Source organism: Triticum aestivum, chromosome 5D (genome assembly GCF_018294505.1).
Source record: "Triticum aestivum cultivar Chinese Spring chromosome 5D, IWGSC CS RefSeq v2.1, whole genome shotgun sequence".
Taxonomy (NCBI): Eukaryota; Viridiplantae; Streptophyta; class Magnoliopsida; order Poales; family Poaceae; genus Triticum; species Triticum aestivum.
The window spans coordinates 293,413,193-293,430,144 of record NC_057808.1 but is presented as its reverse complement, the minus strand read 5'-3'; the positions used below and the strand labels follow the sequence as shown (position 1 = coordinate 293,430,144).

Here is a 16,952-nt window from a genome sequence, read left to right as displayed (position 1 = left end):
AAACAGGAAGAAAGGCATTTTTAGGCAAATTCGCAAGCTTTGCTAAGACGTCACAATGTTTACAGAAACATAAGACTTGTATGAAATGCTCGCAGTCATCCTCATAGCCCGCTCAAAAAAACAAAACACAAAGAGGCGTCACATCTCTTCACACCGACTACACCCGCACATCAAACACAATAACAGTCGCGCAATGTGCGCACTCTCGCGGCTTTGGGCGCACGGGGTGTGGGCGAGGCGTTGTGCACACCCGAGTTGATCCCGTCTGTACATTTACCGTCGCAGTTTTTTTTACAACGCTCTCGCACACCACCAGCAAGGCAGCTCACGCACGCGTCCTCCCTCTCTCTCGTTTCCTCTCCCCAAGTTCTAGGGTTCCCAGCCACCGCCGCCGCAGCCCACAACCCCTCCCAGTCTCCCTTTCGATTCACCTCCTCTCCCCTCCCAGGCAGCCCACACACCGCCACCATCCATGCTCCTCTAGCGTCGGCCAGTGGAGAAGGAGCGCCCACCCAAGACCTGCTTCTCGCCCAAACCTTCTCGTCTTCGCGGCAAGGTGTGCCATCCACCCAGCCATCATGGTGGTCGCAGAGGAGGGGGGAAGAGGGATGGCATGAAGGTGCCGATGGAGGCCCTGGGTCGGGGCGGGGAAGCTCGTCGGCTGGGTATCGCGTCTTCCTCGCCCAGCCAAGGTGAGTGTCGTGATTTTCTGGATGTGTTTGCCTATTTGGATTTCGGACATGTCTACATCAGTTCCAATTGACCTGTCGTTATGCAGGGGCTGCGGGTTTGCTGCACAAGCTGTCCCTGGATCCCAAGGTCATCGTGGCCGGCCAGGGCAAGGAGACGCAGAAGAAGGTAAGGCCCGCATCTCTCTGTAGGCTGTAACATCTGGTTGTGTCGCTGTGCTGATGTTATGGTGGCATTCCATTATCTGAGTTTGCATCGCGGTGCAGGTCTTGGCAGCACCCAATGGCAGTCCGAATGGCGTGGTGACATCCTCCAAACCCTTAGGTGGTGTCCGCAACCATGGGCAGCAGGATTACAAGAATGCAAGCATGTATGCTAGCACTGAAGCATACCGGTATTACCAAATCAATTTCCATATACGATCTTGCTATCAAATATAGTTTGCGGTAGCCTTTTTGTATGTTTGCATATTCACCTAAATTCCATCTACTTTCTACAGTTAGCCACAGGTGCAGTATAGTATAGAAATCAGAAGGATGGTATGCTCTATCCAGCCATTGTGGGTATACAAGAATTGTGGGATTGTATTACTGGAAGTATTATATACCCATGCTTTGCGTATTGACAAGCTTGCTCGCAAGTCATGTTCTTCTCAGTTGATCCTTGAGAATGACTCCTAAGAATTGATAATTTCCATGTAATCGTCAGTCGTTACTTAAACATGTGTCTTTTCTGTGTTTTGTGCTCTTCTTTATTGTTTAAATTTAATGATTTATCTGATGATCAAATATTGTGTATGCTATATATGGTTGTGGGCTGAGATTTGGAAAGGAACAGAAGAACACATTAAGACGCTCCAAATGATTTCTTATTAATAAGTTTGTACTTATCATGATTATGAATTTAAAATTATGTATTGGCAATGCGCACACATATCGAGCCCTGTAGCTTAGCTCTATCATCTGTGTTCACAAGTTTAAGCATGGTACAATGGAGTTCATCATGTCTGCTTCGGGAAGTACCACATGTAGCATTCTAGGATGCATTCATCATTTCCTTCTCCTGATATATATTTAAACTACTTACGAGTTCAGATTTTATTATTTATATTGTGACGCAAAGAACATATGTTATCAGGTATTCACGTTTGACTTGATATACAAGTTTCATAAGTTGAGATTTTCTTAATATCTTCTTAATTTGTAGCTAGGTCAAATTCCCATGTTTACTTTTGCATGTTATTGCCCTATTCAGATTGCTAAAGAACTTCTCTATATGTTTTTATTGCTACAAAATTTGCCTAATTAGATAGAAAATGATTACTATATTGCATAAGCCACATCTTTACTTTGCCATATAGCATTTGTCTTTAATCTAACTGACATTCATAATGTGGTAATTATAGATAATGCAATATGGATTATGCTTAATACATTTTCCATATCTTTCAGGGATGTTATAGCCTGATAATGAAAAAAAATTAGTTCATTGGAGGTTTCAATCATGTATATATAATTTGTTGTCATTTCCCCCTTTTAAGAGAGAAAGATCTTTAGCTCAACCATATGGCTGCATTATTGAGATATTTAACTTATAATGTATGCTGCTACAATTTCCGAAAAATGTAGTGCATATCTTCACTATTTACACTATTATATAGCTTATGGTTTTGCAGATTTTCTCTGCCATGCGAAGATCGAAATATAAACCCTAAACCATAAATATTCGCACAAAATTGTTGATAGTCTGATAGCAATGCCTTTTGGGGTTTGCATCCTGGGGGGATTTGCAGATTTTCTTGCGTTTTGATCTTGGTACTTGAGATGATAAAAAAATTATAGTTAAATCATAAATATTTGCACAAAATTGGTGATAGTCTGATAGCAATGCCTTTTGGGATTTGCAGGCTGGCGGGATTATTCAGTGTATGTGGGCCTTGACAGAGCAGAGTCACTTAACCATGTGAGTATTATATCTTGTACTGTACATACCTTTATCCGGCCTGAAAATATCATTCCTGGAAGAATTCTTGTCCATGAGATGGAGAACCCATATGTTTCCATTCCAATATCCTTCATGAGGCGCACATCTTCCCGCGACTTTTGGCAATTAAGGATCAGTACTACTTAGTTTTCTTTTATTGGATTAGAACTTAAATTCAAAGATCTTCTCACAGTGTGCTCTAAATCAGCAACTTAAGTATATACTTTATGGAAAATCAAGGATCTAATTAAAAAGCAAGACTGTATCGGTTTACCGGAATTCAGGAGTAAATTTCAATGACTTTTTGTACTGTATGTGCTAGATTCAAAGTCTTTGTTCAAATCCCTCTGGGAGATGTTGTATTAGGGATGGAAAAGAATTGATGTTCTATCCATTTTCTAATCTCACCGTTAAAGAATGATAATCTAGGTAATTTTGATTTTCAATTCGAAAGCATAGTATCAGCTTGTACTATTTTTAATCATATTATGTATATGCACATAGTTCTTGTGGGATAATTTGCTCAAATAGCACCAACCTAAGCAATGTCATGGTTACGACTCTAATACACAATTCTTTCTACTAGGGAAATGTGCTAGCAATAGTATGATGGAGCATGATGGATGGCAGGAAAGAGAAGGGGAGATCTCGTAGAGTGTTTTGGTGGATGGCGATGCAATGCTTGTGCTCCGGGGAACAAGCCAATGTGGTTGATGATCTCAATCCATCAAATGGCGAAATCGAGTTGTATGCCAAAAATTATGGTCTTCCGGAAGCCGAGTTATATCTCGAGGAGGGTGATCTGTTAACTATGAGGTTGGTTCATCCTGTAACATAAATCTTCTCATGACCAACAACATTTTTTGTTTCATCTGGTCATTGTTTTGAATTGTCTGTTGTGGTGCCTATATCACATTTTCCTTGTATGTTCGCTTCATGCCGAACTATACTAATCCAACTGAAGTCCTTGAGCTGTTTCTTGGACTATTTCCTTATTTATGATTGTCTATTTTTTCTCTAAAGAAGAGGGGAAAACTGTCTTAGATTCTGCTTCACAATGTGTCAAAAGATCTGTCTTTGATAGCTCATACGTGTTCTCTGAAATTATGCGCATCTGCCTGCCATTTAGTTTGTTTTTCTTGGTCTTAGTGAAGGAAATATGCCCTAGAGGCAATAATAAAGTTATTATTTATTTCCTTATTTCATGATAAATGTTTATTATTCATGCTAGAATTGTATTAACCGGAAACATAATACATGTGTGAATACATAGACAAACAGAGTGTCACTAGTATGCCTCTACTTGACTAGCTCGTTTATCAAAGATGGTTAAGTTTCCTAACCATAGACATGAGTTGTCATTTGATAAACGGAATCACATCATTAAGAGAATGATGTGATTGACTTGACCCATTCCGTCAGCTTAGCACTTGATCGTTTTAGTTTACTGCTATTGCTTTCTTCATGACTTATACATGTTCCTATGACTATGAGATTATGCAACCCCCGATTACCGGAGGAACACTTTGTGTGCTACCAAACGTCACAACGTAACTGGGTGATTATAAAGGTGCTCTACAGGTGTCTCCGATGGTACTTGTTGAGTTGGCATAGATCGAGACTAGGATTTGTCACTCCGATTGTCGGAGAGGTATCACTGGGCCCTCTCGGTAATGCACATCACTATAAGCCTTGCAAGCAATGTGACTAATGAGTTAGTTGCGGCATGATGCATTACGGAACGAGTAAAGAGACTTGCCGGTAACGAGATTGAGCTAGGTATGAGGATACCGACGATCGAATCTCGGGCAAGTAACATACCGATGACAAAGGGAACAACGTATGTTGTTATGCGGTTTGACCGATAAAGATCTTCGTAGAGTATGTAGGAACCAATATGAGCATCCAGGTTCCGCTATTGGTTATTGACCGGAGATGAGTCTCGGTCATGTCTACATAGTTCTCGAACCCGTAGGGTCCGCATGCTTAACGTTCGGTGACGATCGGTATTATGAGTTTATGTGTTTTGATGTACCGAAGGTAGTTCGGAGTCCCGGATGAGATCGAGGACATGACGAGGAGTCTCCAAATGATCGAGACTTAAAGATCGATATATTGGACGACTATATTCGGACATCGGAAAGGTTCCGAGTGATTCGGATATTTTTCGGAGTACCGGAGAGTTACGGGAATTCGCCGGGGAGTACATGTGCCTTATTGGGCTTTAGGGGAAAGAGAGAGGGGAGGCTGCGCGCCCCCACAAGGCCTAGTCCAAATTGGACTAGGGGGAGGGGCGGCGCCCCCTCCTTCCTTCTCTTATCTTTTCCCTTTCCTTCTCTCCTACTCCTACTACATGGAAGGGGGGAATCCTACTCCCGGTGGGAGTAGGACTCCCCTTGGGGCGCGCCTAGGAGGGCCGGCCTCTCCCCCTCCTCCACTCCTTTATATACGTGGCCAGGGGGCACCCCATAGAGACACAAGTTGATCATTGATCTTTTAGCCGTGTGCAGTGCCCCCCTCCACCATAATCAACCTCGGTCATATCGTAGCGGTGCTTAGGCGAAGCCCTGCGTCGGTAGCATCATCATAACCGTCATCACACCGTCGTGCTGACGGAACTCTTCCTCGAAGCTCTGCTGGATCGGAGTTCGTGGGACGTCATCGAGCTGAACGTGTGCTGAACTCGAGGGTGCCGTACGTTCGGTACTTGGATCGGTCGGATCGTGAAGACGTACGACTACATCAACCGCATTGTGCTAACGCTTCCGCCTTCGGTCTACGAGGGTATGTGGACACACTCTCCCCTCTCGTTGCTATGCATCACCATTGAAAGAACATGATGTGCCCCCATGTTTGGTTTTGTAATTGATGACAATCTCTATGGACTAATGGTTGCCTTGAGTTATATTTGAAGGTTTTGTCCATAGGCTTTTCTTGGAGTACATGTGTTGGTTTCAAGGAGAGTTTGTGTTGACCAAGGTGCTATTAAGGAATTATCCAAAGATTGGTCATGTGAGAGTTGAGGTTATTGCAAGCATGTCTTGAAAAGGAAGATTGTGTGATTATTCATGCTTATCTTTAAGACATCATCCAAATGAAGAGAGTTGGAAAGATTCAAGGTTGATCAAGACTAAGTCAAGAGCGAATCAAGTTGATCAACTCACAAAGCGTAGACGATGTATCAAGAGGGATCAAGTGATCCCATGATATGGTAAGCATTGTCTATTGCACTTTGTGTACTAACCCATGGTCTATGTGAGAGTTCTATGTGGGGTTAGGTACGTGTCCATGGGCTTGCGTCAAGAGGAAGATATCACTCAACCCATGGAGAGGATGACATCAAGTGGTGATCGTCATCAAGATTGCCGTGTGCAAGTTCAAGTGGAGCATGACGAAGAGATCAAGTGCTTGTAGCTTGCCGTCCATTATGGTGTCAATGGACTTGTGAAGATGTGCCAAAGAGTGGCTCACCCACAGTGGAGTATGGGGGAGCAATCAACTAGTCTTCATCAAGCGAATGCAATCAAGAAAGATGGTCCAACTTGAGGGAGTCAAGATCGTCATCATCTAGCTCAAGTGGACTTCGTGCAAGGCAAAGTTTTGCCCATGATAGGTTTTATATTTTACCGGTCTCGTGGTGATAGGTTGGAGACCGGGTTATAGGATCGATAGCCGTACTATCAAGGGGGGCTCTCAAGTGAGTAGCTTGATCGTATCGTTCGTCGAGAGCTCAAACCATTGCATCCTTGCATCATCTTTCTTGGTTCTTGTTTGGTTCTCTTTGTGAGTCTTAGAGCTTATGGTCATCTTGATGACAAGCTTGAGTTCATCGAAAACGGAGTGTGCATGCATCTTCTATGATGTTTTCGGTGTTGGAGGTTTTACCAGTCTTTTCCGAGGAAGGGTTCTCACCATTTTCTTTTGGGCCTTTTCTCATTTGCTTCTTATTGGTATTTCTATCAAGATTGTGTTAGCCCTTGTCGCTAGCTTTCCAACAAACTTGGTTTCGTCGAATTCGGAGTCCGTTTGCAGAAGTTGTGTCAGTTTTGGTGTCCTTAAAAGGGGCTGCTGCGGATGTAATTTTTTAGTACCGCCCTTGTGAGCGGTACTAACGCTTGGAGCGGTACTACCGCGACTACTTCCGTGGCTACTTCCGCTCCAGACCAAAAACTCATCACTAGTCCAACGGTGGTAGGCACGGATGTAATTTTTTAGTACCGCTCGCAAGCAGTAGTACCGCTACCCTTAGCAGTAGTACCGCTACCTCTAGCGGTAGTACCATGAGGTCAAGCGGTACTACCGCTCCGATGGTTCTTCTGGCCTTTTTGCCTCCTCGCTGTTGTGTTTCAAAGGGCTACTACCGCCCTAGCGGTAGTACCGCTCCTTGGAGCGGTAGTACCGCTCCGTGCGGGCTGTGAGTATAACGGTTGGATTTTTCTCCACTTATAAAAGGGGGTCTTCTTCCCCAATGAACCCTATCCTTTGAGCTCGTGTTCTTCCCCCATTGTTGACCTTCTTCGAGCTTGCTAAATCTCAATCCCTCCATGGATTCTTGCTAGTTTTTGAGGGAAAAGAGAGAGGAGATCTAGATCCACATTTCCACCAATCACTTTCTCCTCTATGTGAGGGGAACCCCTTGGATCTAGATCTTGGAGTTCTTGGTGTTCTCCTTCTTTTTCTTCCTCTCATTTTCCTCCCTAGCATTAGTTGCTTCGGTGGGATTTGAGAGAGAAGGACTTGGGCACTCCGTGTGCCCTTGCCATTGCATTTGGTGCATCGGTTTGAGTTCTCCACGGTGATACGTGGAAGTTACAAGTTGAGAAGCTTATTACTCTTGGATGCTTGGTACCCTTGAGCTTGTTCCTCTTGGGTGCTTGGGCGCCCTAGACGGTTGGTGGTGTTCGTAGCTCAATCATTGTGGTGTAAAGCTCCGGGCAAGCGTCGGGGTCTCCAATTAGGTTGTGGAGATCGCCCGAGCAATTTGACGGGTACCGGTGACCACCCTAAGGGTTGTCAAAGTGTACGGGTTCGGTGACCGCCCCCAAGGGTTGCCATTTGTACGGGTTCGGTGACCGCCCTCAAGGGTCCCTTAGTGGAATCACGGCATCTTGCATTGTGCGAGGGCGTGAGGAGATTACGGTGGCCCTAGTGGCTTCTTGGGGAGCATTGTGCCTCCACACCGCTCCAAACGGAGATTAGCATCCGCAAGGGTGTGAACTTCGGGATACATCGTCGTATCCACGTGCCTCGGTTATCTCTTACCCGAGCCCTTTACTTATGCACTTTACTTTGTGATAGCCATATTGTTTCTTGTCATATATCTTGCTATCACCTAAGTAGTTTTTCTTGCTTAGCATAAGTTGTTGGTGCACATTGGTGAGCCTAGTTGTTGTAGGTTTTGTGCTTGACAAATTAACCGCTAGGTTTATTCCGCATTTGTTCAAGCCTCAACCGTAATTATTTTAAAGCGCATATTCACCCCCCCCTCTAGGCAACATCCACGATCTTTCAACCATGATCTTGCGTGTGCATAGGATTTTTTTTAAAATTACTACGTTCCCCAATAATGGCATCCGAGCCAGGATTATGCGTAGATGTTATATGCACGAGTAGAACACAAGTGAGTTGTGGGTGATACAAGTCATACTGCTTACCAGCATGTCATACTTTGGTTCGGCGGTATTGTTGGATGAAGCGGCCCGGACCGACATTATGCGTACGCTTACGCGAGACTGGTTCTACCGACGTGCTTTGCACATAGGTGGCTGGCGGGTGTCAGTTTCTCCAACTTTAGTTGAACCGAGTGTGACTACGCCTGGTCCCTGAGAAGGTTAAAACAACACTAACTTGACGAAATATCGTTGTGGTTTTGATGCGTAGGTAAGAACGGTTCTTGCTCAGCCCGTAGCAGCCACGTAAAACTTGCAACAACAAAGTAGAGGACGTCTAACTTGTTTTTGCAGGGCATGTTGTGATGTGATATGGTCAAGGCATGATGCTATATTTTATTCTATGAGATTATCATGTTTTGTAACGGAGTTATCGGCAACTGGCAGGAGCCATTTGGCTGTCGCTTTATTATATGCAATGCAATCGCCCTGTAATTGCTTTACTTTATCACTAAGCGGTAGCGATAGTCGTAGAAGCAATAGTTGGCGAGACGACAACGATGCTACGATGGAGATCAAGGTGTCACGCCGGTGATGATGGTGATCATGACGGTGCTTTGGAGATGGAGATCAAAGGCACAAGATGATGATGGCCATATCAAATCACTTATATTGATTGCATGTGATGTTTATCCTTTAGGCATCTTATTCTGCTTGGTTTGACGGTAGCATTATAAGATGATCTCTCACTAAATTTCAAGGTACAAGTGTTCTCCCTGAGTATGCACCGTTGCCAAAGTTCGTCGTGCCGAGACACCACATGATGATCGGGTGTGATAAGCTCTACGTTCACATATAACGGGTGCAAGCCAGTTTTGCACACGCAGAAATACTCGGGTTAAACTTGACGAGCCTAGCATATGCAGATATGGCCTCGGAACACTGAGACCGAAAGGTCGAGCGTGAATCATATAGTAGATATGATCAACATAGTGATGTTCACCGAAAACTAGTCCATCTCACGTGATGATCGGACATGGTTTAGTTGATATGGATCACGTGATCACTTAGATGATTAGAGGGATGTCTATCTAAGTGGGAGTTCTTAAGTAATATGATTAATTGAACTTTAAATTTATCATGAACTTAGTCCTGGTAGTATTAGCATATCTATGTTGTAGATCAATAGCTCGCGTTTAGCTCCCCTGTTTCATTTTTGATATGTTCCTAGAGAAAACTAAGTTGAAACATGATAGTAGCAATGATGCGGACTGGATCCGTGATCTGAGGTTTATCCTCATTGCTGCACAGAAGAATTATGTCCTTGATGCACCGCTAGGTGACAGACCTATTGCAGGAGCAGATGCAGACGTTATGAACGTTTGGCTAGCTCAATATGATGACTACTTGATAGTTTAGTGCACCATGCTTAACGGCTTAGAATCGGGACTTTAAAGATGTTTTGAACGTCATGGACCATATGAGATGTTCCAGGAGTTGAAGTTAATATTTCAAGCAAATACCCGAGTTGAGAGATATGAAGTCTCCAACAAATTCTATAGCTAAAAGATGGAGGGGAATAGCTCAAGCAGTGAGCATGTGCTCAGATTGTCTGGGTACTACAATCGCTTGAATCAAGTGGGAGTTAATCTTCCAGATAAAATAGTGATTGACAGAATTCTCTAGTCACCATCACCAAGTTAGTAGAACTTCGTGATGAACTATAGTATGCAAGGGATGACGAAAACGATTCCCGAGATTTTCATGATTATGAAATCGATGAAGGTAGAAATAAAGAAAGAGCATCAAGTGTCGATGATTAACAAGACCACTAGTTTCAAGAAAAGGGCAAAGGGAAAGAAAGGGAACTTCATGTAGAATGGCAAGCAAGTTGTCACTTCCGTGAAGAAGCCCAAAGCTAGACTAAAGCCTGAAACTGAGTGCTTCTAGTACCAAGGAAATGGTCACTGGAAGCGGAAATGCCCTGAATATTTGGTGGATAAGAAGGATGGCAAAGTGAACAAGGGTATATTTGATATACAGGTTCTTGATGTGTACCTTACTAGTGTTTATAGTAGCCCCTGGGTATTTGATACTTGTTCGGTTGCTAAAAATTAGTAACCGAAACAGGAGTTACAGAATAAACAGAGACTGGTTGAGGGTGGAGTGACGATGTGTGTTGGAAGTGGTTCCAAGATAGATATGATCATCATCGCACACTCCCTATACTTTTGGAATTAGTGTTAAACCTAAATAAATGTTATTTGGCATTTGCGTTGAGCATGAATATGATTTGATCATGTTTATTGCAATACTGTTATTCATTTAAAGTCAGAGAATAATTGTTGTTCTGCTTACATGAATAAAACCTTCGATGGTCATACACCCAATGAAAATAGTTTGTTGGATCTCGATCGTAGTGATACGCATATGCATAATATTGAAGCCAAAAGATGCAAAGTTAATAATGATAGTGCAACTTATTTGTGGCACTGCCGTTTAGGTCATATTGGTGCAAAGCGCATGAAGGAAATCCATGCTGATGGGCTTTTGGAATCACTTGATTATGAATCAGTTGATGCTTGCGAACCATGCCTCATGGGCAAGATGACTAAGACTCCGTTCTCCGGAACAATGGAGCGAGCAACAGACTTGTTGGAAATAATACATATTGATGTATGCAGTCCAATGAGTGTTGAGGCTCGCGGCGGGTATCGTTATTTTCTGACCTTCACGGATGATTTGAGCAGATATGGGTATATCTACTTGATGAAACATAAGTCTGAAACATTTGAAAAGTTTAAAGAATTTCAGAGTGAAGTGTAAAATCATCGTAACAAAAAAATAAAGTTTCTACGATCTGATCGCGGAGATGAATATTGAGTTACGAGTTTGGTCTTCAATTAAAACAATGCGGAATAGTTTCGCAACTCACGCCACCTGGAACACCACAGCGTAATGGTGTGTCCGAACATCGTAACCGTACTTTATTAGATATGGTGCAATCTATGATGTCTCTTACCGATTTACCACTATCCTTTTTGGGTTATGCATTAGAGACAACTGCATTCACGTTAAATAGGAACCATCTAAATCCGTTGAGACGACACCATATGAACTGTGGTTTGGCAAGAAACCAAAGTTGTCGTTTCTTAAAGTTTGGGGTTGCGATGCTTATGTGAAAAAGCTTCAACCTGATAAGCTCGAACCCAAATCGGAGAAATGTGTCTTCATAGGATACCCAAAAGAGACTGTTGGGTACACCTTCTATCACAGATCCAAAGGCAAGACATTCGTTGCTAAGAATGGATCCTTTCTAGAGAAGGATTTTCTCTCGAAGGAAGTGAGTGGGAGGAAAGTAGAACTTGATGAGGTAACTGTACCTGCTGCCTTATTGGAAAGTAGTTCATCACAGAAATCTGTTCCTGTGACTCCTACACCAATTAGTGAGGAAGCTAATGATGATGATCATGTAACTTCAGATCAAGTTACTACCGAACCTCGTAGGTCAACCAGAGTGAGATCCGCACCAGAGTGTACGGTAATCCTGTTCTGGAGGTCATGTTACTTGACCATGACGAACCTACGAACTATGAGGAAGCGATGATGAGCCCAAATTCCGCGAAATGGCTTGAGGCCATGAAATCTGAGATGAGATCCATGTATGAGAACAAAGTGTGGACTTTGGTTGACTTGCCCGATGATCGGCAAGCCATAGAAAATAAATGGATCTTCAAGAGGAAGACGGACGCTGATAGTAGTGTTACTATCTACAAAGTTAGACTTGTCAAAAATGGTTTTGACAAAGTTCAAGGTGTTGACTACAATGAGATTTTCTCACTCGTAGCGATACTTAAGTTTGTCCGAATCATGTTAGAAAATTGCCACATTTTATGAAATCTGGCAAATGGATGTCAAAACTACATTCCTTAATGGATTTCTTAAAGAAGAGTTGTATATGATGCAACCAGAAGGTTTTGTCGATCCTAAAGGTGCTAACAAAATGTGCAAGCTCCAGCGATCCATCTATGGACGGGTGCAAGCATCTCGGAGTTGGAATATACGCTTTGATGAGTTGATCAAAGCATATAGTTTTGTACAGACTTGCGGTAAAGCCTGTATTTACAAGAAAGTGAGTGGGAGCACTACAACATTTCTGATAAATATATGTGAATGACATATTGTTGATCGGAAATATTGTAGAATTTTCTGGAAAGCATAAAGGAGTTTTTGAAAGGAGTTTTTCAAAGAAAGACCTCGGTGAAGCTGCTTACATATTGAGCATCAAGATCTATAGAGATAGATCAAGACGCTTGATAAGTTTTTTCAATGAGTACATACCTTGACAAGATTTTGAAGTAGTTCAAAATGGGACAATCAAAGAAAGAGTTCTTGCCTGTGTTACAAGGTGTAAAATTGAGTAAGACTCAAAGCCCGACCACGGCAGAAGATAGAAAGAGAATGAAAGTCATTCCCTATGCCTCAGCCATAGGTTCTATAAAGTATGCCATGCCGTGTACCAGATCTATTGTATACCCTACACTGAGTTTGACAAGGGAGTACAATAGTGATCTAGGAGTAGATCACTGAACAGCGGTCAAAATTATCCTTAGTGGAATAAGGATATGTTTCTCGATTATGGAGGTGACAAAGGTTCGTCATAAAGGGTTACGTCGATACAAGTTTTGGCACTGATCCAGATGACTCTAAGTCTCAATCTGGATACATACTGAAAGTAGGAGCAATTAGCTAAAGTAGCTCCGTGCAGAGCATTGTAGATATAGAAATTTGCAAAATACATACAGATCTGAATGTGACAGACCCGTTGACTAAGTTTCTCTCACAAGCAAAACATGATCACATCTTAGTACTCTTTGGGTGTTAATCACATAGCGATGTGAACTAGATTATTGACTCTAGTAAAACCCTTTGGATATTAGTCACATGGCGATGTAAACTAATCACATGGTGATGAGAACTATTGGTGATAAATCACATGGCGATGTGAACTAGATTATTGACTCTAGTGCAAGTGGGAGACTGAAGGAAATATGCCCCAGAGGCAATAATAAAGTTATTATTTATTTCCTTATTTCATGATAAATGTTTATTATTCATGCTAGAATTGTATTAACCGGAAACATAATACATGTGTGAATACATAGACAAACAGAGTGTCACTAGTATGCCTCTACTTGACTAGCTCGTTTATCAAAGATGGTTAAGTTTCCTAACCATAGACATGAGTTGTCATTTGATAAACGGGATCACATTATTAGGAGAATGATGTGATTGACTTGACCCATTCCGTTAGCTTAGCACTTGATCGTTTTAGTTTATTGCTATTGCTTTCTTCATGACTTATACATGTTCCTATGACTATGAGATTATGCAACCCCCGATTACCGGAGGAACACTTTTTGTGCTACCAAACGTCACAACGTAACTGGGTGATTATAAAGGTGCTCTACAGGTGTCTCCGATGGTACTTGTTGAGTTGGCATAGATCGAGACTAGGATTTGTCACTCCGATTGTCGGAGAGGTATCACTGGGCCCTCTCGGTAATGCACATCACTATAAGCCTTGCAAGCAATGTGACTAATGAGTTAGTTGCGGCATGATGCATTACGGAACGAGTAAAGAGACTTGCCGGTAACGAGATTGAGCTAGGTATGAGGATACCGACGATCGAATCTCGGGCAAGTAACATACCGATGACAAAGGGAACAACATATGTTGTTATGCGGTTTGACCGATAAAGATCTTCATAGAATATGTAGGAACCAATATGAGCATCCAGATTCCGCTATTGGTTATTGACCGGAGATGAGTCTCGGTCATGTCTACATAGTTCTCGAACCCGTAGGGTCCGCACGCTTAACGTTCGGTGACGATTGGTATTATGAGTTTATGTGTTTTGATGTACCGAAGGTAGTTCGGAGTCCCGGATGAGATCGAGGACATGACGAGGAGTCTCCAAATGATCGAGACGTAAAGATCGATATATTGGACGACTATATTCGGACATCGGAAAGGTTCCGAGTGATTCGGGTATTTTTCGAAGTACCGGAGAGTTACGGGAATTCGCCGGGGAGTACATGGGCCTTATTGGGCTTTAGGGGAAAGAGAGAGGAGAGGCTGCGCGCCCCCACAAGGCCTAGTCCGAATTGGACTAGGGGGAGGGGCGGCGCCCCCCTCCTTCCTTCTCTTCTCTTTTCCCTTCCCTTCTCTCCTACTCCTACTACATGAAAGGGGGGAATCCTACTCCCGGTGGGAGTAGGACTCCCCTTGGGGTGCGCCTAGGAGTGCCGGCCTCTCCCCCTCCTCCACTCCTTTATATACGTGGCCAGGGGGCACCCCATAGAGACACAAGTTGATCATTGATCTTTTAGCCGTGTGCGGTGCCCTCCTCCACCATAATCAACCTCGGTCATATCGTGGCGGTGCTTAGGCGAATCCCTGCATCGGTAGCATCATCATCACCGTCATCACGCCGTCGTGCTGACGGAACTCTCCCTCGAAGCTCTGCTGGATCGGAGTTCGTGGGATGTCATTGAGCTGAACGTGTGCTGAACTCGGAGGTGCCGTACGTTCGGTACTTGGATCGGTCGGATCGTGAAGACGTACGACTACATCAACCGCGTTGTTCTAACGCTTCCGCTTTCGGTCTACGAGGGTACGTGGACACACTCTCCCCTCACGTTGCTATGCATCACCATGATCTTGCGTGTGCGTAGATTTTTTTTGAAATTACTACGTTCCCCAACACTTAGATGCGCTGGAGACAGGGGACTTCGACCGCGCCTGCCTGCACCCCAAGTTCATCCACACCAACGCGACTTCGCACAAGCTTGACGGCCCCCAGCATGAAGGGGAACGGGTATGATGGCAACACTAGTTACAACTTCGCGCCGCCGTGAGTACCCGGCCTGTTCTTTGTTTTGTTCTGTTTGATATAAGTATGACGTGCCTAGTTTGGTGTTTCTTCTTGTGTTCATATAGGATTCTAAGTTGTACACGGGTACCGTCAAGCCGCTCAAGCACATGGAGACTGCCAAGGTCTGCCTCATCATGCGACATGCCAAGACCCTCAAGATCTATGCCAATCACCTCCGTACTTCTTTACTTGTCCTTTTATTGGAGGATAAATTTGGTTGGGTTCCTATGAAAGGTTGACTGAAATACTGACGAACTTCCCATATACTTTAGTGCTTTATGTTCATCTTAAATTCTTATGGCCTCATCTTTGCCCATAGGATTTTGACTGTTAGCTTTGTTATCTCTGAAAATGGATGATGGATTATGCATATTTAGTGACTAAACTTGGTAACAGGTTAGTTGTGTTCTCGATTTAGAATATAGTTTTGTTTTACGGGAAACATAATCAAAAGACGCAATAACTCATTGTGCACGTTCTGTTGCTTTGGTCTTAGACAACTACCAGCCCCAATAATTTATCAGTATTTAAATAGTGTACAACTTGTTATGATGAAAACAACTGAACCTCGCCATCATTTGTTTGGCAATGATACCGTTTGGTACCGAACATGACTTCAATACTCAGGCTGCTTCCGATTTCTTTACACTTCAATCATTCAATTTTTCTTAATGCTTTTTTTGGGTTATTTTTAGGAGTAATTTCAGATCGAAAAGGATGATGGGGGGATGCAAACTAACACAGTAGGATGCTCCATGTCAAATGGTATATTTATCTCTCCTTTTATGTAGATAAAAATGTCAATGTCGCTTGATTATTTGGTATGCTGCCAATATGGTGGACTGGTGCAAGATTGTAGACCTATAATTAGGCTTGCTAAGATTCATTTGTTGTTCATGGCATTAGTTAGACTCCGACTGCCGGCCAATGGAAAGGCTCTCCTCGGCCTCTTCCCCTTGACATGTTTTGTTATTTTTGATCACCTTTAGGAAGTGCAGGAGAGAAGAGAAGGATGCATATCCTCTCTAGATTAACAGACCCGAAAGGAAAAGATTTAAAACGAGAAAAGTTACATCAGTACCTATATATACAACTCTTATTACATTCTTTCACATATTTTTTTAAGACCCACACCATAATTTAAAAACAATTTTGTTTCTTGACACTGATCATACTACTTGATCATGCCACTATAGAGAACACAAAATATAGCGAATTTAGTTGGGAAAGTCTCTCACTCATTAACATTCCTCATGTTCATACTTTCCAGTGTTGCCATATGTCTGCGGCGGCGGCATCCTCAACATCCTTGCGTGGGGGCATCTTTGCAGGGTAAAGAGACGGGAATGGGAGATAACAACGCAAAAGAGTGGCGGCATACTTGACGGTGACGGGGCGTCTGCGGAGGTTGGCCATGTCGCCCTCCATCAGGAACAGCCTTGCGTGCAGTGTAAGATTCTCCAGCCTTGTCGCGCGGGCATCCTCATGCCGTCGGGGTCATTGGCCGTCTGGAGTCGTGTAGGTCGTGCCCTATGTAAGCATGGCCTTCTTCAGGCTTGCTTCTACATATTTATTTGTTAAACGGATGGAACCGAGTTATGCAAACATGTGATGCTTCTTAATTACTGTAGTTAATATATTCGCTCGTCAATCTCTCACCGTTAGCATGTTCATATGCCACTCAGAAAGCAAAAAAGAAACTGAAAAGGGCGTGTACCAACCTGGCACCGCA

General features: G+C 43.2%; 1 protein-coding gene across 1 annotated transcript; it reads left to right on the top strand.

The window, feature by feature from the left end:
- Positions 1 to 324: 324 nt before the first annotated feature.
- LOC123124701 (uncharacterized) lies at positions 325 to 3,707 on the top strand. Its single transcript, XM_044545275.1, has 5 exons — positions 325 to 692; positions 779 to 858; positions 957 to 1,084; positions 2,597 to 2,652; positions 3,260 to 3,707. Exons 1-4 carry the CDS (start codon positions 614 to 616, stop codon positions 2,628 to 2,630), a joined length of 321 nt encoding a protein of 106 aa, XP_044401210.1. The 5' UTR covers positions 325 to 613; the 3' UTR covers positions 2,631 to 2,652; positions 3,260 to 3,707.
- Positions 3,708 to 16,952: the final 13,245 nt, after the last annotated feature.